The 23,447-nt window shown below is 49.6% G+C and overlaps 1 protein-coding gene across 1 annotated transcript; it reads left to right on the top strand.

Annotated features, from left to right (window-relative positions):
• Nucleotides 1–5,781: 5,781 nt before the first annotated feature.
• CEACAM20 (CEA cell adhesion molecule 20) lies at nt 5,782–23,124 on the top strand. Its single transcript, XM_027619233.2, is given in 12 exon segments — nt 5,782–5,884; nt 6,471–6,749; nt 7,215–7,311; nt 7,313–7,494; nt 8,516–8,794; nt 11,505–11,783; nt 14,293–14,407; nt 14,614–14,699; nt 15,451–15,539; nt 15,898–15,933; nt 16,428–16,550; nt 21,009–23,124. Coding segments are annotated over 12 exon segments (1,716 nt in total). The 3' UTR covers nt 21,057–23,124.
• The last annotated feature ends 323 nt before the right edge of the window (nt 23,125–23,447 follow it).

Genomic DNA, 23,447 nt, shown 5'->3' with positions numbered 1-23,447 from the left:
TTCCTCTCCCTCTCCAATTCCCCCCTTCATTTTTCCCTTCCTACTATCTTCTTTTTTTAAAAAACATATAATGTATTATTTGTTTCAGAGGTACAGGTCTGTGATTCACCAGTCTTACACAACTCACAGCGCTCGCCATAGCACATACCCTCCCCAATGTCCATCACCCAGCCACCCCATCCCTCCCGCCCCCAACCACTCCAGCAACCCTCAGACTGTTTCCTGAGATTAAGAGTGTCTTACGGTTTGTCCCTCTCTCTGGTTCCGTCTTGTTTCATTTTTTCCTCCCTTCCCCCATGCTCCTCTGTCTTGTTTCTCAAATTCCTCATATCAGTGAGATCATATGATACTTGTTAAAAGGTGATTTCTTTAAGGGCAGAGGTCTGTATTTGTTTCGTTTGCTGGTGTGCTTTAGGCACCTAAAACAGTGCCTGGCACAGAGTAGGGCCAAATAAATCTTTGCTGAGTGAAGTGGGGTGGGGGAGGGCAGCCATCGGGAGGCAGTATGGGTTGGGACGTCAGTGGAGGCCATGCCTGGCAAGACACGGCCTTGAACCAGCCTGCACGAGGCTGGTAGGTGAGGGTGTGGGGGCAGGAGGGCCCTGGGTTTATTTTCACCCGTCAGAAACAAAGCGAAAGTTGTACGACAGGGAGGGGCCTGGAAGTTCCTCTTTCTTGTTGGGGCAAGAAAACACAGAACCTGCCCTGGGGAGGGTGAGGAGGGGATTTTGGGAGAGAAAACCCCGCTCTTGTGTGAAGGGGCAGATTTGAGGAGAAGTCCACCGCAGTGGCGGCTCTCTCCTCTTGGGTGGGGTGGAGGGGAGGCAGGGGGAGGGCCTCGGGGTGGGAGCAGGACTGAGCAGAGGGGTCAGGAGGGAAGCCCAGCTGAGGGGTGGGTGGGTGGTCAGAAGACCCAGAAACCCCAGGAAGACCAAGATGGGAAACAGAGGCCTTGAGCGCCAGGCGCGCCTGGCACAGGGAGCCGCAGACAGTGGGAGCGTGGTGGGCTGATGTGGCCACAGGTGTTAATTGAGCTGGGTGTGCAGAGGAGATGAGGCTGGGGGTAGCCAGAAGCCACTTTAGGACCTTGGAAGGCAGGACAGATGGCGGTTGAGAGCCAGGTAGACCAGAACCTGTGGCCTGACCTTAGGCAAGTCATCTCCCCTCCCTGAGCTTTGGTGTTTTTAACTACGAGATGGAATAAAACTATCCCCTAATCTACTTGACTTTTCATTTTTCTTTATAAAGATTTTTCTTTTTTTTAATAATTTTTTATTGTTATGTTAATCACCATACATTACATCATTCGTTTTGGATGTAGTGTTCCATGATTCATTGTTTGTGCATAACCCCCAGTGCTCCACGCAGAACGTGCCCTCCTTAATACCCGTCACCAGGCTAACCCATCCCCCCACCCCCCTCCCCTCTAGGACCCTCCGTTTGTTTCTCAGAGGCCATCGTCTCTCATGGTTCGTCTTCTTTATAAAGATTTTATTAATTTATTTGACAGAGAGCAACAGCAGAGGCAGAGGGAGAAGCAGGCTCCCCACTGATCAGGGAGCCCAACATGGGGCTCGATCCCAGGACCCCGAGATCATGACCTGAGCCAAAGGCAGATGCTCAACCAACTGAGCCACCCAGCTGCCCGAGCTGTCATTTTTCCTTAGCCTGTATCACTTGATATTTCACGTAGCTTACCTACTTATTACGCTCATTGTTTATCATCTCTCTCCGCCCTGGAACCAGGTTTTCTGTCCATTTTGTCCCGAGCACCTGGAGCAGGCACAGGAGGTGCTCAGGACGTGTGTGTTGAATGACTGAGTGAGGGCGCACGTCCTCCCAGGGGCTGCTGTCATCACGGTCCCACCACCTAGTGGAGATTCACATGGACTGAACGCTTACTCCGGGCCAGGCACTTTCCCAGCATTGAGTCATTTCACCCTCACAGACGTCTTGTTCGTCCCCGTCTGCAGATGGGACAAGGAAGCTCACAGGTGACGTAACCTTCCCGACAAACCACAGCTGGGGCATGGCGAACTCAGACACAGCCTCGCTCTCATAGCTGTAGAGCCTCTGAAGAGCCAAAAACATCCCCACCCCATCTTAGAACCGAGGAAAGTGGTCACGAGGGAGGCAGATTGACATGCCCAGGGCCACACGGCTGGCAAGTGGAGGGGCCAGGATTTGCATCCCTGCAGTTTGTCTCCAGAGCCAGTTTGCTCAGCCTCATGTGTCCCTGAAGCAGGTACTTGGTGACTGCCTGTGGCACGAAGGAGACCCAGACAAGCAGAAAGCTGAGGCAGCTGGGTGACCGAGTTCTCCTCGTGATGCCGAGGTGCCTCTCTTGCCCTAGGTAATCATTTTAGAGTTTTCTCAGCCTTCCCTTGAACCACCCACCCTCTCACTTCCTCTGTTCTGGGGCCTGAACTTCCTTCTGTGCCTCAAGCTCAGCAATCTCCCGCATGCTGCCCCCTCTGCCCACCGGGCTCTCGCCTTACCCTCTCCTGCATCTTCCAGGTCTCCAGCTTGATGTCCTCTCCTCCAGGAAGTCCTCCCTGACCTCCAGGGTCAGGCGCCTCCTCTGGGCTCCCCCAGCTCAGCCCTGTGCACGCTGGGTTGGCACTGACTGAGGACAGGCATGTGAGCTCATACTGGTAGGGCTGGGGATGTCTTGGTCACTACCGTGCCCCCAACGCTACTAAGTCACAGGGATCGGCACAAAAGAGGAGTTCAGGGAATGTTTGTGAATGAATGAATGAATACATGGATTGACGTTTGTTAATGGTGTTCCCTAACCCAGTTGATCACATTAAATCTTCCTGGTCTGGGTGCTCCCAAAGTCCAATAGCTTGTCTTGCCCATAGGGGATTAAAAAAAAAAAAAAGCATCTCTCCTGTATTGAACCTTGACTGTGTGCCCAGGTCTCAGCTCAGATGTCTGCTCTTTCAGGAAACCCTCCTTGCCCCTTCTCCCCAGGCGGGGTCAGGCACCCCCCGGGGCTCTCCCAGCCCAGCTCACTCTGCGCTTCCTGCTGTTTGTTTATGACCAGTATCATTTCAGCTCACTTATTATTTCCAGGCTGCTATGGCGAGCTTGGCACCGAGCCTGATTTTATTAAGCTCTCAACAACCGGGAGCTACCATCATTGTTTTGTTATCATCACTATTGACTTTCATTATCTCGGTTCCTGGTCTCCTTAACTCTAACATTCTGCAGTCGTCTCTGCCTGGCACCCCTTCTCCCCAGATTGCTCCTGCATCCTGGCAAAGAGGCGGGGAGGGGGGCTTAGGAGGAGGGGGCCATAATTCTCAAGGGGACTCAGGGCAGGGATTTCTTTCTTCTTTTCCTCCCTGGCGGAAACCCCAGGATTCCTGGGGCTCTCATACTCTGTGCTGGACAGAGGAAGGAAAGAGAGCCCTGGGGTAGAGTGGGGGGGTGGGTCCAAAGTTCCTCCCCACTGCCACCACCCCTGTCTGTCCTGGGAGCCACTCTCATCACAGTGAGGTTGCAGCAGGGCAGAGGGGAGGAAGAAGGAGCTGGCGGGGTGCGGCTGGAGCAAAGACAGCGTTCGTGTGTGCAAGCCGGGGCACACTGGTCAGGTGCCAGGACCCATGGGGCTCGCTGACTTATGGGGCCACCACTGGGCGGGAATCCTGCTTGCAGGTGAGTGCACTGCTCCCTTCAGAGGGGGCTGGGGATGGTGTGTGTGTGTGTGTGTGTGTGTGTGTGCGCGTGTGCGTGTGTGTGTGCGCGCGCACACAAAAGAGAGACAGAGACACAAAGAGAAATAGAGATACACACACACACAGAAATATAGATAAATACAAAAGAGATTGACAAAGGTAAAGAGAGACCAGAGATAATGACATATATACAGAAAGAGATAGAACCACAGAATCAAGAGACCCAGAGAGAAATAGGGGGACACAGAGGCAGAGCATGAAAATGACAGGAGAAACTGTAGCAGAGGGAAGAACAGGGAGGGACAGATAGGAGAGAGGAAGACAGAGGACAGAGACAGAAAGAAAAATGTACAGTCACACAGAGAGAGAATTCGGGGGAGTCGTGGAGAGAGAGAGATCCAGAGAAAGGTATGGAAAGAGCTGGAACATAGCAGACAGGAGAAGATGGGCAGACGGAGGATGTGCCAGCCCCGCGTGGCCAGGTCACACCTCAATCAGGACAGGGGATGGATGTGACACTGATGCTTAGAGTCTTGGAGGCAAAAGGAAGAAACGAGACTATTTTGATAAGAAAAAGCATTTTGGAGGCAAAGAAATGATTTTGCAATGCGTGGTGTACAAAATGCAGCCCTGCTTTGCTGTGTCGCCCTGAGACCAGCTCTTCCCCCCTGGCTGACCCTGGCAGGCTGCGGGGGTTCCGGGGTCCCCCGAGGGGCTGTGAGTTTGCTTCCCCCTGTGCACAGAAGGCAGGACCCTGTGGGGAGGAGGCGGGAGGGAAGGGGCCAGGTAACAGCTGTCTGCAGAGGGAGGTGTATCTCAAATGGGTGTGATGAGACGCAACGTTGATGCTTTCACTCAGTATTTCTGTTATCCTTACGATAGTTATGTGAGGTGGGAACTATTATTACTCCATTTTACAGATGGGGAGAAACTGAGACTCAGAGAGGGGACATGACTTGCCAAAAAAAAAAAAAAAAAAAGACAAAGCTGGCATTCACATATAGGCAGTCAGGCTTTGAGCCTGTGGACTTAACCTCTAGCAATATTACAGGCAGAAAATACAAACATAGAAATAATCATCATAATAATAGTGACTAGCACTTACTATGAACTGTTTTAAGCACATCACATCTGATATCTCAGCGAGCCTCACAACAACCCCATGAACTAACTTCTGTTCTCCCCATTTTGCTGTTGAAGAAACTGAGGCTCACAAAGAGAGAGAAGCATTAGAGTCAGTATTTTTTTCCAAATATCCTAAGAGCCCATGCCCTTAACCACGGACTGAGCAGGGAATGGGGCGGGGCTCGGGCCAGACTGGGGTCCAGTGAGGGCTGGAGAGAAACATGGCTGCCGGCCTGTGTGAATTGCGCTGAGGCGAGGCTTGGGGGGATGTCAAGGTCAGCTGCACATGAGCACGGGGGCAGGGGGTGGGGGGGTCCACGGTCTCTTCAAGCCTGAATGTAGATTGGCCAAATGGAACACCCACAACTCTTGCTATCTTGTTCCTTTTTCCTCCAGACGGGAGGGAAATCTCCGCCCGAGGGCAAGTCTGCAGAAGTACCAGAGATTAATTTCCCCCAGCAGAGATAACAAAGTTCCCGTTTATCAGGGATAAGCTCTGTACTCATCCCTGGGCTGACAGGAGGAATTATGCAGTGTTAAGAACACACTCTTTAGGTGCTGGCCGGCCAGGTTCGAGTTTGGCTTCTGCCACTTAGTATAATGGTCTTGGAAAGGGACTCCACCTCTCTGAGCATCTCTTTCCCTCTGTGTGGAGAGAGGAGACTGATCATGTATCTCCTGCAGGGTGAGCATCAATGGAGAGAGCACAGTGACCCTCAGGGGGCCCCATTACAACTTGCCAGTATTCATCACCTCAACGCAACAACCCTGGAATGCAGGTGATATTATGTCCATTCTACAGCTGGACAAATTGAGGCTCAAGGAGATTAAAAACATGCCACAAGTCACATGGCCAGTGAGTAGTGGCCAGGAGTCAAGCCTCTAGGGGTGAAGTGCCATGTCCATGACCTAGACTCCTCTCTCTTTATGAAGACCGTAACTGGACACCCCCAAAACACTGCCCCCTCTCTGAATGCCTCTTCTCTCTTCCCCACCAGCCTTGCTTTTGACCATGTGGAGCCCACCAGCTGCAGTCCAGTTCACCCTTGATGCCAACCCACTTACCACCACCGAAGGTGAGCAGGATGTTGTTCCATCTAGGTCTGGGACCCCCTGGGCACCCCAGACCCATGGCAGATTCAGAGATGTGGGCACATTCTGATCCCTGCCTTCATACCTAAAGCACCCATCGGGATTCCGTGCCCAAAGTCCCAACAGGACAAATCAGATTGGCCCAGCCAGGGTCGGGCGACAACTGGACAGATCAGTTGTACTGGGGGCAGGAGTAGAAGGGTGGACTGTGGCTGGCATGGTTGTGGGTGGGAACGGTTGGCTAAGAAGCGGGCAGTGGGATCTGGCTGGCATCCCTGTTACAAACGTGATTCTCCTTACAGCTGAAATTAATTGACCCATTGTCATATACCAGATCCTTCTGCTTTATTTGTACAGTCCCCTTTAGTGAGGCTCAGAGAGGGGAAGTAAGTTGCCCGTGATCACACTTAAAATGAGCAGTAGATCTAGCATTTGAGTCCAGGCACTGAGCTCATTTGTCTTCTGGCAATTCCAGTCCAGTCTCTCTGGGTCCCTCTGTGGCTACGTTTGGCTTGGTGCTCTGTCTGTGTCTCTGCCTCTGTCTCCTTCTCTCTCTTTCTCCCTGTGCAGCACTGCCGGGCAGGCCCACCATTTCAATCAGCCAGGACACTGCCATAGAGCAGAGGGAACAGGTGACCCTCTGCTGTGACACCAAGGATGCCAACGTTACCATCCACTGGTTCTCCAACGATCTCCCCCTGGTGTTCCATGAGCGCGTGCTGCTGTCTACAGATGGCAAGAAACTCACCATCCTCACTGTGCAGCGGGAGGACTCTGCGACTTACAAATGCAAAGCTCAGGGTTTCTACCAGGTCCAGAGCAGTGATCCCACCTTCCTGACTGTAAACTGTGAGTCCCTTTCCATTTTCCCCAGCCCCTCACTGACACCCCCTTTCTTGATGATTTCATTCAGTCTCACAGCTTCAGATACCATCCTGTTATGGACTTGTCTACCCTTGGCCTCTCGACGTATAAGTAACCCTTTGATGTCTCTACTTGGACTCTCCTGGGAATATCCAGGTTAAGATATCTAAAACTAAGTTCCTTAACCTTCAGATGTTTGCTACAAAATCTTGCCTGGGTAGGGGCAAGGAAAGAGCATTTTCTGGCATACTTCAGATGTGTCTTACAATCCCGCTTTCCCCAGGGACAAGGCTGACATTTAATTTCCATTAGACTCCTGTATCTCCTTTGTAATTGATCCAGACCTTGGATGGGGAGAAGAGAAATATTAGTATTTACTGACTCCGGGGTCTCCCTAAGAGAGCCTTTGCTGATGTGATCATCCTGCTGTGACTGTTCTTGTCCTCCCAGACGGTCCTGACCCGTTTGAAATCAAGTTGGATTCTGGTGTATCCAGCGGGGGGGTGGTTGAGGTGATAGAAGGCTCCCATGTGACCTTCTCTGCGGAAACAGTCTCACCCACCTCCTGCCTATTCCTGGTTTCTCAACAATAACTTCACTCTGTCTTTCACCACGAGAACACTCACCATCCAGGCTGTGTCCACGGAACATGAAGGCACGTACAGGTGCTTGGTGTCCAACCGTGCCACCCAGCTGCTCCGCCTGGGTGCTCTTAAAGTCCGAGTCCTTGGTGAGGCTCTTTCTCCTGCTCCTCTCCTTTGTTCCTCTGAGAATCAGAGCTACACCAATATCCCAGAGGTTGAGGAGGACACAGAAGAGTGGGGATTTCCTACGTGGCTGGTGGCAGAACGGGGCTCTGACCACAGGGAAGGACCTGGCTCCTGGCCTGGCCCATCTTCCACAAGACCTTGTTGGCTGGCTGTGGGTTGTCCATTCTTTGATTCTCTGAAAGTTGGTGGTGGGGGGGGTTGATTCTCTATACATACAAACCCTAACACAATATTCACACATCTCAGCACACAAATACCCACCACATATGCACAGCACACTCACACACATGCACAGCACACACAAGACACATGTAATTCACATACAATAAACACGCACAGCCCTACCAACGTACAACATACACACAAAGCACATACAAAATGCACACAACAGAAATGTTTAACACACAGTACCTAACACAGCGTTGACCTACATCCCATGCTCAGACTGTTCACACAAACCCCCAACACATATACAGCAAACAATACCGCAAACGCACAACACACTCTCATATGAAACATATATACACAATATAAACATACACACATTACAGTCACTCAACATCCTCACATACGACACAGAAAATACCCACATACTGTACGTTCAATTCCCTCAGCACATGTACATATAACTGACACACATTACACATCCTCAGGATATACATACAACCACACGACACAGTCATACACAAAGCATCTAGAACACCATACAACACATATGCACAACACACACATAAAACAGACACAAACTTAAAACACACACAACATGTCCATATACCACACCCTCATCATACACACACTCGCATAATTGTCACACAGCACACACTCGTACCTCCCATATGATGCAGTCATAGGCAAAGAACACACACACACCATCCACAACACATACACACGTGTCCCTGGAAAGCCCGATGGCGCCTGCTTGGGCAGGAGACTGGGGAAGGGTCCCTGACCCGCACCCCGTGTCCCTGTGTGTGTTTCCAGAAATGCTGACCAAGCCTCACATTGTGTCCCCAAGCCTAAATCTCGTGGAAAGTGCCAGCTCCGTGGCCCTGACCTGCCAGACCTCCCACAAGGGGGCTGGAGTCCTGTGGTTCCTGAGGGGCCAGGCCCTCCTGCCTAGCAAGCACCTGGTGCTGTCGGCCGACAACAGGAGCCTGGTCATCCACGGCCTCCAGCGAGACGACACAGGCCCCTACGAGTGTGAAGTCTGGCACTGGGGCAGCCAGGCACGAAGTGAGCCCCTCACGCTCACCATCAGCTGTGAGTCACCCAAGCTGGACTTTGTCCTCCTCTCCCTTCCTCCTTCCCTTTCGGTGGTTCCTTCCAGCCATTCGTGCCACAATTACTGAATCCTGCTCTGTGCCAGGCATGTGTGGGCACGGGACAAGGCAAAGCACCTGCCCCTGTGGGGCTTAATGTTCTAGTGGAGAGACGCACCTTAAACAGCTAAGCAAGGGAGTGGCATGGTGTGTCGGGCAGGGCTGAGGAGAAACACGAGGGCAGCAGGAGGGGCAGGGAAGGCTGGGAGCGGAAGGTGTTGCAGTCTTAGTCACGCTGGGCAGTCAGGGGAGGCCTCCCTGAGGAGGAACACTGCAGGCTGCTAAGGAAAGACAGAGCCAGGGGGAGGGAGCGGCGTGTGAGGTGGGTGATGAGCGGGAACCCGAGGAGGCCAAGGTGACCCGACGGGTGAATTAGGGGGAGGACAGAATGGGAGAGGTCTGCAGGTAAAAGGGTGGGGGCAGATCCTGCAGGGCCCCGTGAGCCACGGCGAGGGCACTGGGAGCAACAGAAGGCTCTGGGCAGAGGGAGAAGAGGATCAGACTCAGGTTCTCACAGGGCATCCTGGGCCCTTGTCTATGGGGTGGAAGCAGGGCAGAGGGAGGAGGTTGAGAAAGTGTTGGGTTTGTTCGGGTCCTTGGAGAGGCAGACCCCAGGGTAGGATTAAAGGGGTGACACGTGCAAGGGCTTTAGCAGGAGGAATGCTCCTGTGCAGAAACGTAGGGAGGGAGCCTTGGAAGGCTGGGGGAGCCACTGACCGAGATGCCTGTCCCACCCTGAGCAAGCAGGGGAGGGGGGGGGGAGAGAAGGTTGGATGGAAGTGTGGAAACCACCATGCAGTCTGAAGAACATCAGCAAGGCTGTCGGGGAGCCCCGTATCTCCCAGGAAGGGGCCTGCCTCAGCTTCCCCAACATGCTCAGGTACAGGTCGGGTGCAGCCCGTGGGAGAGCAGGCAGTGGATTTCAGGGGCTGGGCACTTGGTTATTGAAACTCCTGCCATCGGAAATCTGCAAGCCACCTTCTCGGGATGGCCCACAGTCGTCCGTCTGGGGAATGAGAAGTGGTCGGACCATGGGACCATGGATTCATTTGGAATCTAGAACTCAGGATTTGCTGCCATTGACACAAGTGAAAGAGAAAGGGACTGACTCCAAGGTTTTTTGCCTGAGCTACTCACATGGTTTAACGGCCACGAGCTGAAGTGGAGAAGAGGCACCTGCAGGGAGAGAAAGTAGGGTCCACGTGTATACGTGTTAAATAATGGGGCGTATGGGGGTGGGGGTTACATGCACTGCTGCTCTCTTCTTCCGTTCCCGCTTCAGTCATGGAACCAAAAACTGCTCTTTTGCTCTCCCTCTCTGCTGAGCAAATGTGGGGTGCTTGGTAAGTACCAGTTGTGACTTTTGGAGCTCCCAGCCTACTTGGGACGGGGAGGTCAGCAATCAGGCCAAGAGAAAAAAAAAAACAGCATCAAGAGTGCTGCCATGGGACGACAGGATTTGGGGAACCCAAAGGAAGCCCCCCACCAGCCTGGGGGATGTGAGAAGGCTCATCCTGAGAGGTGGTGTCTTCCATGAGATCCAGAGTAAGTTAGCTAGGTAGAGCAGACTCAGGGAAGAGCATTCCAGAGAAGGAAGAGAATATGTGAAGGCTCTGAAGTAAGAGGAAACATGAGAGAGAGGGAACTTCCGAGTAGGATCTTATTTCTGAATCGAGAGTGGGAAGTGTGGAGAGGTGAGAGGTGAGGCTGGAGGGGTCCGCGAGGGCAAGATTGTGAATGAGCTCTTCAGCCATGGCCTTTGTCCTACGGGTACTGGGGAGCCATGGAGGGCTCTGAGCACGGGAAGGATAGTGTCAAGTTTGTACGTCGGGAGCCCCTCTGGCTGCTGTGTGGAAGATTTGACACCGGTATGGGAAGACCCTGAGGGGTCCTGGCGGCCATGGGGTTTGATGGGGAGAATATCAAAGGATACCTAGAAGGGGGTGAGGCCAGGACTTTCCTCCTTTCCCGGAGTGTCCCAACTAGAAACTCTTCGCGTCCTTCTTTCCAGTAGTTCACGTTAATTTAAATAAGACAGAGACTCAGCCCTTGGTTAGCATGGAAAACTCAACAGCCATTTCGTTTGTTTCCTTCATGTTTGCGGGAGGAGGGCCAAGTGCCAATGACCTCCTTCTGGCTTTAGGAGGGAACTCTGAAAGTGTCTCTGCTTTGGAGAATACATGGATGTAAATTTAAATATCGCAACAGGGCCATTTGCTCTTCAGTAAGGAAGTCCATCAGAACGGTAAAGTCTTTGGAAGTGTGGGGCTATGGTCACAGGACACAGCAACAATTTGGAAGCCTGGATGCGTTATGAGGCTCCTAGTTGAGAGCTCGCTTTTGCAAGGGCAGGGGGTTTGTTTTTTATTTTGATGTTGTTTTGCTTTGGGTTTCTCCCCTCCATGCTGTGAACTACAGTCTGCCTGCTTGGCAGCTAAGGAGGAAAAGGGAACATCTTGCCGAGATTCCTTTCAACGGCGGGTTAGAAGAGCCTTTGTTCTCCAGGCTATAACCTAGAATTCTGTTAGTTAGAATCGAGAAGGGGCGGCGGGCGGGGGAAGGGGTAAAGCTTCCAATGTGGACGCAGGGCGGGCAGAACAGGAAAACTCACCAGTGGAGGGTGGGTGCTTGATGTTTGGCTTTGCACACAGATGGCCCCGATCGAGTGGACATCACCAGAGGGGCAGCGTCTGGGGTGGTCAGCACCATCAGGGTGGAGCTCAACTCCAGCCTGACCCTGCAGTGTCAGGCGGAGTCCCAGCCGGGCGCCAAGTTTCACTGGACCCTTGAACACTCCACCACTGTGTATATGGGCAAGCACTTAATCATCGGGGCCCTGACCTGGGAACACCAGGGCATCTACAACTGCACGGCCTCCAACCCGCTGACCCACCTGGCCCGCTCTGCCTCCGTCCTGGTCAGAATGGTAGGTGAGTGCCTCAGTGTCCCTTCCCCTGGGGTCCAAATGGCTTTCCCTGATGCCAGCCTCACTATCTAGTCTTCTAGTGTGACAAGTGTGCTGCGTGGGGCAGAGTCCCAGTCTGGAGCTGCCGAATCCCAGCCTGTAATGCTTGGGAGCCAGAACCTCTCCTTCCTAGCTGTGTGCCCTGGAAAACCCTCCAGGCTGCTCTGAGCCTCAGTTTTTTGTTTTTGTTTTTGTTTTTTTTACCTGGAAATGGGGGTTGTCATGCCTTACCTTCCAGAGTTGTTTAGAAGCACAGTGAGTCAGGGAGATAGTCAATGAGCGAAGGAGTGAACCGGTAGGAATTATATTAATTATAGGAATTATATATATTTTAAAGATTCTATTTGTTTGAGAAAGAGAGAAAGAGAGAGAGAGAGCACGAGCAAGCAGGGGGAAGGACAAAGGGAGAGGGAGAAGTAGACTTCCCGCTGAGCAGGGAGCCGGACATGGGGCTCGATCCCAGAACCCTGAGATCATTACCGGAGCTGAAGGCAGATGCTTAACTGACTGAGCCACCCAGGTGCCCCTAATTATAGGAATTATATCACTAACAGCTTGGTGTGACTGGCAGCGAGTCCCTGTATTTCTATCTTGAGTTATTGAGAGGGCAGCACGGTGTCGCTATCAGCCAGAGTTTTGTATCCCAGCTCTAATGCTTACTGGCTGTGTGATCTTGGGCATGTTGCTTAACCTCTCTGGACCTCTGATTCCTTGTGGGTGCAAAAACATAACAGTTGTGCTTATATCATAGGGTCACTGAAATTAACCAACATTTGTAAGGTTTTTATGGCAGTGCCTGGCATATTGTGTTTATTAAACAAATAAAATTATTATTTTTTAAAATATTTTATTTATTTATTTGACAGAGAAAGACACAGTGAGAGAGGGAACACAAGCAGGGGAAGTGGGAGAGGGAGAAGCAGGCTCCCCGCGAAGCAGGGAGCCTGATGCGGGGCTCCATCCCAGGACCCTGGGATCATGACCTGAGCCAAAGGCAGACGCTTAACGACTGAGCCACCCAGGCGCCCCACAAATAAAATTATTCTTTATTGAGCCTATGCTGCATGCCCGAAACAAAACCTTTCCATATACAGTATCAGCAAACACTTCTTGGGTGCCCACTGCCAACCAGCTCTGAGTTAGGCTTCCTGGCATCTCTGTTGTGTAGGAGAGACTGAGACCCGTCCTAGGGTTTGAAACCAGGCTGGCCACCTCAGGAGTCAAGTTCTTAGTTGTCCCCGAGTAGAGGACCCTATGCACATTCCCAAACTACCTTATTTAATCTTCAAAACAACTCTCTGGTCTTGTTAAGACCATTTGGTGAATGGAGAAACAGAGGCTCAGAGAGGAAGCAGTGAGTACGGTTGATGGTCATGGGGGCATTGTAGGATTTGAACGAGATCATGTATGACAGGCTCTTGGAGCTTAGAGCTTGGTGGATGGCAGCTTCTATCATCATCATCATCATCAGATCATATCATGGTCTTTTATCAAGTGCTGACGCTGTGTCAGGCATGGTGCTTTTACTCCTATGTGGGATCTCACTTAATGCCCTCAAAGCCTATAGGGTTATGAATGGCTATGCTTGTTTGACATAGAAAGAAATGAAGGCTCAAAGAATGAAACTAAGAACCCCCAACACATCCTGGAGGCCCCTTCCTGCCCCTCCAAAGCAGAGAGCCCCTTCCTCTCACCCCTGATCCTCATGGCTGCCTTCCTCATCCCTGTGGCTGGACTTCACCCCTTTGGGAAGGCTTCTGGGCAGAAGCTGGATGGGAAAACACAGGCCCACGTTAATGATTACAGCTGCTATTTATTAATCACCTGTGGTGTGTGCAGCATGAACATTCACGATCTCATTTCATCTTCACATCATCATTGTGTGGTGGGTAGCATTTCACTCACTTTACAGATGAGGACATCAGACTCAGAAGGGGATGTCACTTGTCCGTGGTCCCAGGGCCCCAGAGAGTCAAAGGTGACTCAGGTATGAAAATGAGGAGGAAAATGGGGGAAAGCCAGGTTTCTGGTTTTCAAAGCCCTTTCCTCTGAAAGCCATATTTGATCCATTATCCCGAGCAGTATTGTCATCCCACCAACATTTACTGATCACTTTCCATGGGTCTAAATATTGTCCTATCTTGAGCATGTTGAACATTCCATATTTTGAACATGAATGCTCTTATGCTGAATCTTTTCAGCAACCACTGACACTATTATCCCTGTCTTACAGAGGAGACAACTGAAGCACAGAGAGGTTAAGTAGCATGGTCAAAGTCGCACAGCTGAGACATGAATAGGCCATTGGACACCAGAAATGATGCTATTAATAACCACAAAATGCTGCCTCCCGGTGACTGGAAAACACATGTTCATCACGTGACAGTAAAGATAAAGCCACAGTTTGGGAATGGGGACGGGGGCAGGCATGAGGGTGTGTCAGACCAGGGCCCTGATTCTTTCTCCTTGCCCAGGTCCCAGATCATCCCTGTCTGCAAGAGTCATTGCTGGCATTGCTCTGGGGATCTTGACTGTCATTGGCCTATCCACAGGGCTGGGCTATTTCCTCTACAACAGAAACGCCAGACGGTAAAGCTGGGAATGGGGTAAGGGAGGTGGCCTGCAGGGGGCCTGCCTGGCCGAAGTGTTGCTGACCATGGTGCTGAGCTGTGTCTGTAGCAACTGGGGAACTCAGGGGGGTTGGGACATTGCCCAAGAATGGATGTGGGAGATGGGTAGGGCCTGTGAAGATGGCAAGGACTGGAGGCAGAAGAATGAGGGATTTGGGGTTTCAGGTTCTCAAGGAAAAAAGCAGAGGACCCCATCCAGGAGGGAACAACACCCACCTCTGCGGAGGGGCCCCATGCAGAGCCCTGTTCCAGTAAGTGACTTCATAGCTGGTGCCCAGGGCAGCAGTGGGGGCTGGGGAAGGGGCTGCTCCTGGGAGCCTGGGCCTCTGCTCCCAGCTCTGCCACTAGTGATCATGGTTGAGATTGGAGCCAAGAACTCTGAGTTCTGCCTATTCCAACAGCCACAGCAAAAAATAGGGAAAAAATAGGTTGCTATTCTCTCCTTCCTCACCCTCAGAAAAATTTGCTAGTTGATTGCTGTAGGAAGAGGGAATCAATCACAACACTCATCCCTGCTGAACCCAAAGTCAGCCTTATAACACACCTCAGCACAGTGCTTCATGCATGCTCTACATGGGATGGATGGGAGCTGACTAAAGGCAAAATGAAAACATCTTTGACATCTCTGGGCTAGGATTCTGGAAGGATTCCCACCCCCCCGGAAATGGAAGCCCTAGAGATTGTCTGATCCAGCTCAGTTTTGCAGAGGGGAAATCCACGCTCAGGAAAGAGAAAGGATAAACTCCACGCTACAGAGGGCCCACTGGGGCTAGGTCTTAGATTTCTGTCCTCATCCATCTTATCAAACAGCCTTATCTAACCCAGAACTAGATTTCCAGGACATTTAGTCATCTAGTCTAGACACTGACATCAGTGTCACTAGAGATGTAATGGGGAGTCCTGGGGAGGAAGGAAGGAAGGTAGGTTTCTGCCACTACCTTTCTGGGGATAGGCGTGACCTGGAGAAACAGCCCCTTCCCTCACATCTCTTCCTAACTCCAGCCCCAGGCTGGCACTCCCTTTCTCTAGACTGGCCAAGGCCCATGTTTGCCAACTTACCTGGACCTCAAGGACAGGCTGGGGTCAAAACGGTGAGCAGTGCTCCAGAGGGACCCCCCCTGCTCCCCTGACTACCTGGTCCTCCCCCAGCCCAGCAGGGCCGTTCCAGTCCCACCTCTTGGGTTGGGGGGCGAGGCGTGTTCTCTTGAGGATGCTCAGTGCTAGTTTTGGTCTCTTCGCATCTCCTCCCCTTCCTCCTCTGGGGATCCCAAGATCCTCCCTGGCTTTCCATCTTTCTCCTTGTTTTCTTGCCCTTCAACAATGCCTTGAGCTCCTCTGGGAACCAGGAGGGATGTAACTGCCTCTGAGGCCAAAACTGTTTCTGAGAAATTTCTGGGAATGGTCCCCATCCCAAGCCCATGACCTCTTAACTACTTTCTTTTCCCCCAGGTGATGTCACCAGACCCCCCCGAGCAGTTTTATGAGGTATGTTGGCCCTGCTGGGTTTGATTTTAAAAAGCTGCAGTGGGAATACAATCTGAGAATGTTGTGTTTGACAAGTCTGAGAAACCATCCTGTATAAATCTTTATTGTACATTGCAAGGCCAGGGATGAGGAGAAAGTGGCCCGAGGCTTCAGAGGCAGCTGGGTCAGATTCTAGGTCTCTGGCTCCTAATGTGTTCCTTTTACCTCCAGGGCTCTGAATTGGCTTGCAAACGAGATGGCTCTAGCTAGCACATGCTGGAGTGCAAAGGATGTTTTGGGGGTAGAGGTTGCAAAGATAGCCGGGTGAAATGACAGAGTTCTAGAGCAGGGGCTGCGCCCTGGATCCTAAACTTATATCCACTTCTGATTCTTTGTAAGGACTTGGTGAAATCTATTCCTCTCGGGGATCACTGAAGGTTGCAGGCTGACACTTCCTGTGATTTTAAGGCAGTCTGTTCCCGTGGCCCCTAACTGATCTCTCCATTCACCTGCAGCAGGATCCACCATCAGGAAACCCCAGGAACTCTTCTCATGGCCCCAGAAAACCAATGCCCAAAGTTGCATTGGATCCATTGGTCCCTACTCTACCAAAAGGAAACACAGAGTCAAGCTATGAGGTAATTTTATGCCACTCTGAATCTTTGGACAGGTCGAGAGCTGTCACCAACCTGCTTCTTCCTCCTTGCTGGAAAGTCTGTAGGATAAACTATAAGAGAATTTTCCCTTCATTATTTTTCAGTTCCATTCCTTTCATTCCCTCCTATCCTGTTCTACTTCATTTCATTCTGTTCCTTTCCAGTGCACTCGTTTTTACTCCGTTTCATGTTTCCATCACATTTATTTTCACCCCACCTGTTAGAAGGTGGAGGAGGGGCAGGAATGTATCCCCCAAATTGAGAAGGCACTCTGAGACCAGAGAACAAATTGCTGCTGTGCAGCAATTCTCCATAAAGTCCTGATTTTAGTCCACAGATTTTATAGAGTGAAGTCACAGGGTCTAACGCTTAACAGACCTCTTGCCACCACCTGTGCACCAGAAGAAACTATGTTATCTCTACCAGTTATCTGAACAACTTTAGGGAAGACCAGAGCAAGCCTTCCCCTATTCGGTGGGGGCATACCCTCACCTGCAAGGGGCCTGGAACACGTAGCCCCAAGCAAGGTCATCTCGCAGAGTTGAACAAGATGGAGTCAGTACTGTGGACACTCTTACACCACCCATTTCCTTTCTATCCATTTCACTTTACTCCATTTTTTTTTTTTGAGAGAGAGAGAGAACATCCCCAAGAGCTTGAGAGGAGGAGGGGCAGAGGGAGAGAATCTCCAGCAGAGACCCCCCCCCAGCACTGTTGAGTGCAGAGCCCAACGTGGGGCTCAATCTCACAACCCCGAGATCACCCCCTGAGCAGAAACCAAGAGTTGGGTGCTCAACTGACTGAGCCACCCAGGCTTTGCTCCATTCCCCCCCCCCACTTTATTCCAACCATTTGCTTGCCATGCTATTTACTTCCACTCCACTCCATCCCTCCACACTCCATTTCTTTTGTTTCTTTCTATAAAATTCCTTCTTTTCCTCTTGTGTCACCCCATTCCATTCCTTTCCACCTCTTCCTTATGTCCATCCCATTCTTTCCCACTCATGTCTGTTGAATTTTCTTCATTTTTACTTTTTCCCTTAACTCCCCCTGGTTCATCCCCTCCGTCCTACACCTTCTGGCTCCCACCACCCCACTCCTTTCCGTTCGGTATCTCTGTTTACACAGCGCCAGGCACCTGGCTTTCATTTCATTCCGGAGCATTCCCTTTCTTCTCCCTCCATACAGTACCTCCCCACTCTCTTCCTTTCCCTTCCACTTCTCTCCTTCTTCTCCCTCCATTTACTTTCCACTGTGCCTCCCTCTTCTGCTCAATTCTGCTCACTGTTTCCCGTGCCCATCCATTCTGCCCTCTTCCACCCCTTCCCTGCTCCCCTCCATCGGATCCCATCCCATGCTCCCATCCTTCTCTCCCGTCACATTCCCTTCCAGCAGCCCATGCTGCTCTCCTTCCCATCTAGCTCCCTGCTTTCTGGTCCTCTCCTTCCATGCCTTCCCTTCCACGCCACCGCATGAGCTGCATTCAACTCCATCTCTTCATCCTAGATTCCGCAGCGCTCCAGTTTCGTTCCTGTGTTGCCGTTCCTGAACTCCCAGTTGCCCTTTGTCATATTACTTTTTTGTCACTTGCCTTCTATTGTTTTCCTCTCCTCAGATGCCTTCCCCTGACATTCTTGTCCATTCAGTTCTAATCCTATGCTCCATGTCATTCCTCTCCTTTCCACACCAGCTTATTTTACTTCATTCTTTTCCTTTTCATTCCTTTCCACCATTATTTTTAAAAGATGTTACTTATTTGAGAGAGAGAGAGAAAGTGAGCATGAGCGGCGGGGGGGGGGGGAGGGTCAGATGGAGAGGGAGAAGTAGACTCCCTGCTGAGCAGGGAGCCCAACTTGGGACTTGATCCCAGGACCCCAGGATCATGACCTGAGCCAAAGGCAGATGCTTAACTGACTGAGCCACCCAGACACCCCCGATTTTTCTATTTATTCCATTTCTTTCATTTACATTTTTTGGACCCTGTGCCATTTATTCCTTTCCACTCCCTGACTTCAGTTTCTGTTCCATATTTCATTTCTCTCCATTCCCACCCCTTTCAGTGCATTGATAACTATCTATCCCTTTTGATTTGTTTCCTTTTCTAATCTTTTTTTTTTTTTCCCATATTTACCTCTCTGCATTTCTCCCATGGGGGACTTGAGGCAATTCACAGCAAGCTTATATACCACACTATATAATGGTGCTAAATTACAAATAGGAACCACAATTAGGAAAATACGTTTAATAATAGCAGCAAGTCAAGGCATGGATAAGAAAGTTAATCTGCTGGACCAACAATAGTATCTGTCCCTATATTTCTCATTTGTCTTTGACTTTCTTCGTAGCCAAATTAAAAAAAAAAACAAAACATCAGTTTTATCACCCAAAAGGAAGAAAACTATTAGCTCATTCAGGCAAATGGGAAGCAGAGCTTCCTACTGGAAGTTGAGATAACTCAGGTAATGGCTTCCTGGTTCTAAGGATTAGTGAAGTTATTTCAGAGAACACAAGTGATAACTTCCATGTTCAGGACTAGCCAGACTGCTCCATGCCCAGGGATGGACTTTAGACAGTATCCTCTGAAGGAGTCAGTGACCATTCAGACTTTTAGGAGGCAAAAGAGGGAGGCCAGGACAGATTTGGAAAAGAGAAAGTTTAGGGACACAGAACTCCAATAATTTAGTGTCTGAAGTCCTTCCTTTCAGTAGAGAAACAAATGTGTTCCCTGTTCTTCCAGAGGGCAGACCAGTTACTGTGGAGGGTATATTGGAGGGTGGCTGGCAGTAGTCTAACTGACAGATGAACCATCCTCAAAAGATGTGAATGTCTTATATATCATAGCCAGGGATTTTAAACATTATCTTTTTTTTTTTTTTTAAAGTAGGCTCCACACCCAATGTGGGGCTTGGACTCATGACCCCAAGATCAAGAGTCTCATGCTCTTCCAACTAAGCCAGCCAGGCACCTCCATAGTCAGGGATTTTAATAAAAAGACAACCCTCTGAAAGTAATTGAGAGAACAGTGGGGAATCTCAGATAACTCAATTTCAGAAATTATGTGTGGGTGTCCAAGGACTGGAATGTTATCAGGAAGCTTTTCTCTCTTATGCAGTTGCTCGTAATTGCTGAGCAACGAATTTGCTCCATTGTTCTCAGTCCAGATTGAATTCCTATGCAAGCTTCCTGGTCACTATTACTCTATAACTTCAAATTCCATATAACACCATCCTCTCTTACTATTTAAGAGTTTCCAGGTTCAAATTCTACAGAGGAGAATCAGACTGGCTCAGGCCACCGTATGGATTGTGTTTAGGCTTGTCAGCTCTTCAGTCAGCTATGAACTGGTACAGTCAGGCTTTTGGGTCCCTCTCTTCATCAGGGTCTGGGGCGGAGAGCTACATTTGTTCCCTTTTATCAATAAAGCAAAAGCTCTTCCTAGAAGTCTCACTCAGAGAAATTCCTCTTCTATCTCCTTGGCCAGAATTCTGTCACATGGTATTCCTTGTTGCAAAGAAGGCCGAGAGAGTGAGGTATTATATTTCCTAGTCTTGTGGATAGAAGTAGACAAGGGATAAGATATGGGGAAGAGTGCTGGGTCAGCAAACTGAATGTGTGCTATATTCTGGAGGGATGAGAAGGAGCAAACCATGCAAAGGGTATGGAGTGGAGCATTCCAAGTCGAGGGGCATTAAGTGAAAAGGCTCTGAGGTGGGTGTATTATAACCTGTTGCTGCATAACAAATTACCACAAACATAGTAGCTTAACACAGCATATGTTATTGTCTCAAAGTTTCTGTCGGGAGTCCAAGCACTGCTTAGATGGGCCTTCTGCAAGGCTGTAATCAAGGTGTTGGCCCAGGCTCAGGTCTCATCTGAGGCTTGACTGGGGAAGGAGCCACTTCCAAGCTCGCGTGGTTATTTGGCAGCCTTCAGTTCCTTGCAGACTGTCATAACAAGGGCCTCATTTTCTTATTTGCTGTCAGCTGGAGGCTGCCCTCAGTCCTTTGCCATGTGGCCCTCTCCATAGGCAGCTCACACCATTGCATCTTGCTTTTTCAAAGCCAAGACAGAAGTTGCAATCTTACATAACAGAATCAATACCTGCCATCATGCACATCCTGCCATTTTGCCATATTCTATTGGTTAGGTGCAAGTCACAGGTCTTGCCCTCAAGGGATGACATAAGGGCATGAATACCAGGAGGTGAGGATTATGGGGGACACTTTAGAGTGTGTCCTCTGTGGTAGGGAAGCATATGGGCCATTATAGGAACACAGAGGTGCCAATGTGACTGAAGTGTAGTGATATAGGAGAAAGATCTTTGGAATTTCCAAGGATGGAGAACAGTGCCAGAATACCTGGGCCTTGGACTAAATATAGCAAGTAGACCAGGAAGGCCTACCCAGAAAATGGAACTCATCTTTTCTCTTTGTGTAACAGGTGCTTGTGAATCCAGAACACAGCATTTACTGCCAAGTGAACCCCTGAGTCTAATGGAAGCAGATTTCCTTTCTCCAGAAATCCTAGAGGAATCACGCTCAATCACATATTCAATGAAATTTATTGGGTGCCTATTATATTCCAGCCATTCTCTTTGTAGACCTTGTGACATTCTGTTTTAATGTGTTTTTCAAGCTCTGGACCCTAGCTCCCACCAAATCTTGGGCTTTTGATTCATGTTTCTTTAAAAGCAATAAAGACAGGGAGAAAGTGACCCAGAATTAGCGGGCCAAGGTTCGAGACCCAGCAGCTGGAGATGCCATAGCTATATCACGAGGATGGGCAAACACTGGGGATGGACACAGCAGCCGGGTGTGGGGGGGTGTGAGCCAGCCAAAGATGAGCAGGGGATGTATACAGGGGCCAGTCTTTTCAAATCATGGCAGAGGATGAGAGACAAGGAGCTATTAAGAGATGATGACAGGAAAAAACAGAATGACACAGGAGACTGAGGCACCTGGGGGAGGAGCAGATGCAAGATGCTTAGAATGCCAAGGGATTTGGGGGTGGAGGTGGTGAGAGTCAGATTTGGTGAAGACAGAGTGAGGAGTCAAGGACTCCTTTCTGGCCAGAGCACCTGAATGACTGGCTGACCACTTTCTGAGGCAACGATGAGGGAGGGGCACATTTGGGATAAAGAAGGAAAATCAAGAATTTGCTTTAGGCATGTCAAAAATAGATTAGCTGGAGAATAAAACAGGCAGTTGTTCATAAAAGTCTAGATAGAACAGGGTGGGAGAGATAAACATCTGGGAGTTGTTGGTGGGGCTTAAAGTTATGAGGCTGTAGGAGATCTTGTGTCAGGGTTCTCCAAGACCAGCCTCAGGCTCGATGATTTGCTAGACGGATTCACAGGACCCAAGAAGTTGTTATACTCATGGTTGTGGTTTATTATAGCAAAAAGAGAGAGAATAAAGTCAGCAAAGGGAAAGGTGCATGGGGTGAAGTCTGGAGGACACTACACGCAAACTTCCAGTGTCCTTTCTCAGGGTCACTGGAGAATTCCCCAGCAATGATGTATGACAACACTTGTGAAGGGTTGCTAACCTGGGAAGCTCACCCTGAACCTGAGTGTTCAGGGTTTTTATAGGAGGTCTAAGACTGACCTGTCACCAAAGCTCCAGACCCCTATAGAAGAAAAGTTGGTGTTCACCATAGAGCACGTTGTTTGTATAAACTATGGACAAGCTGGTACAGCATGGCTCAAGGCCTCAGGCCTGCAAAAACCCATTATCAGATAGAACATTACAAGAGCTCAGTTCCTAGAAGCCAACCAAGAGCTAGTCATGGAAATAGGCCCTTCTTGGGTTTGAATACCCTAGGCCTGTTGAGTTAACCCTTTCCCCTACAGATTGCAAAGAAAGTGGATAAAGACAGAGAAGAGTAGGGGCTAATAACTAAGCCCTGGGTCCCTCCAATGTTTATAGTTTGAGAAGAGGCTTGAGCAAAGGAAAAGGGCTTTTTTTTTCTCCCCACTGCCACAAACCTGCCACCCCCCAGTATCCCAGGGACAGGTTATACTCCCCCTCTAGTGACTCTTGCCTTTATCATCCAGCATTTAGAGCAAATGGATTCATGACCTCCTTGTTTCTCAGTATGTGTTGTGTCCTCACCCAAATCCTGGCCAATAGAACCTCAATATGAAACTTGGCTGATAGAGAAACCTCTGGGTTCGATGAGCATCTCCCTAGAATGAGTTCCTGTTCCTCAGTAGTAGCTGTTCTGAAGTCTCTGTAACATTCAGGTTAGGTCAGGATTTGGGTGCTCCTGGAAGTAAAACTTACCATCTTGTTCATTTTGAAAGAAGAAGAAAAGAAGAGCAAGCAAAAGCTGAAGTCAGCTTTAAATCATATATTACTAATGCATTAATGTCTGAATATCTTAAATTTTTTTAAAAAAATGGAAAAATACAGAAAAAAGGGGAAGATGAGCTCATGGTCAAAGCATCCCATCATGATTTTCTCATATTTGCATACTGAATCTGTAGATCATTCTGCAATATTTGACATCTTTACAACACAGCTTGTAGTATGGTGATTCTATGTCTTTTATGTCTGTCATTGGGGTTTTGAAGATTTCTTCTTATGCTTCCTTTTTTTTTTGCTTCTATTATGAATAAATATAAACTGTCCTGTCTTGTTTGCAAACTTAGTATGGCTTATGTAGAGGAAAGATATTGATAGGTGGGCAAGGGGCAATATAATGTAAGAGTTAAGATCATGAACTCTAGCATCAGACTTCTTGGACTCAGTCCCACTCTGTCCTCACAATACAATCCAGGGTAAGTAACTTAACACTTCTGGGCCTCAGTGTCATCTTCCATAAAATGGAAATAACAGTCCAACCTTGTATGAATTACTATGAGGACTAAGTGAGAAA

Source organism: Zalophus californianus, chromosome 17 (assembly GCF_009762305.2).
Source record: "Zalophus californianus isolate mZalCal1 chromosome 17, mZalCal1.pri.v2, whole genome shotgun sequence".
Lineage (NCBI taxonomy): Eukaryota > Metazoa > Chordata > Mammalia > Carnivora > Otariidae > Zalophus > Zalophus californianus.
The sequence above is the reverse complement of the archived record's forward strand: the minus strand, read 5'-3'. Positions and strand labels throughout refer to the sequence as shown.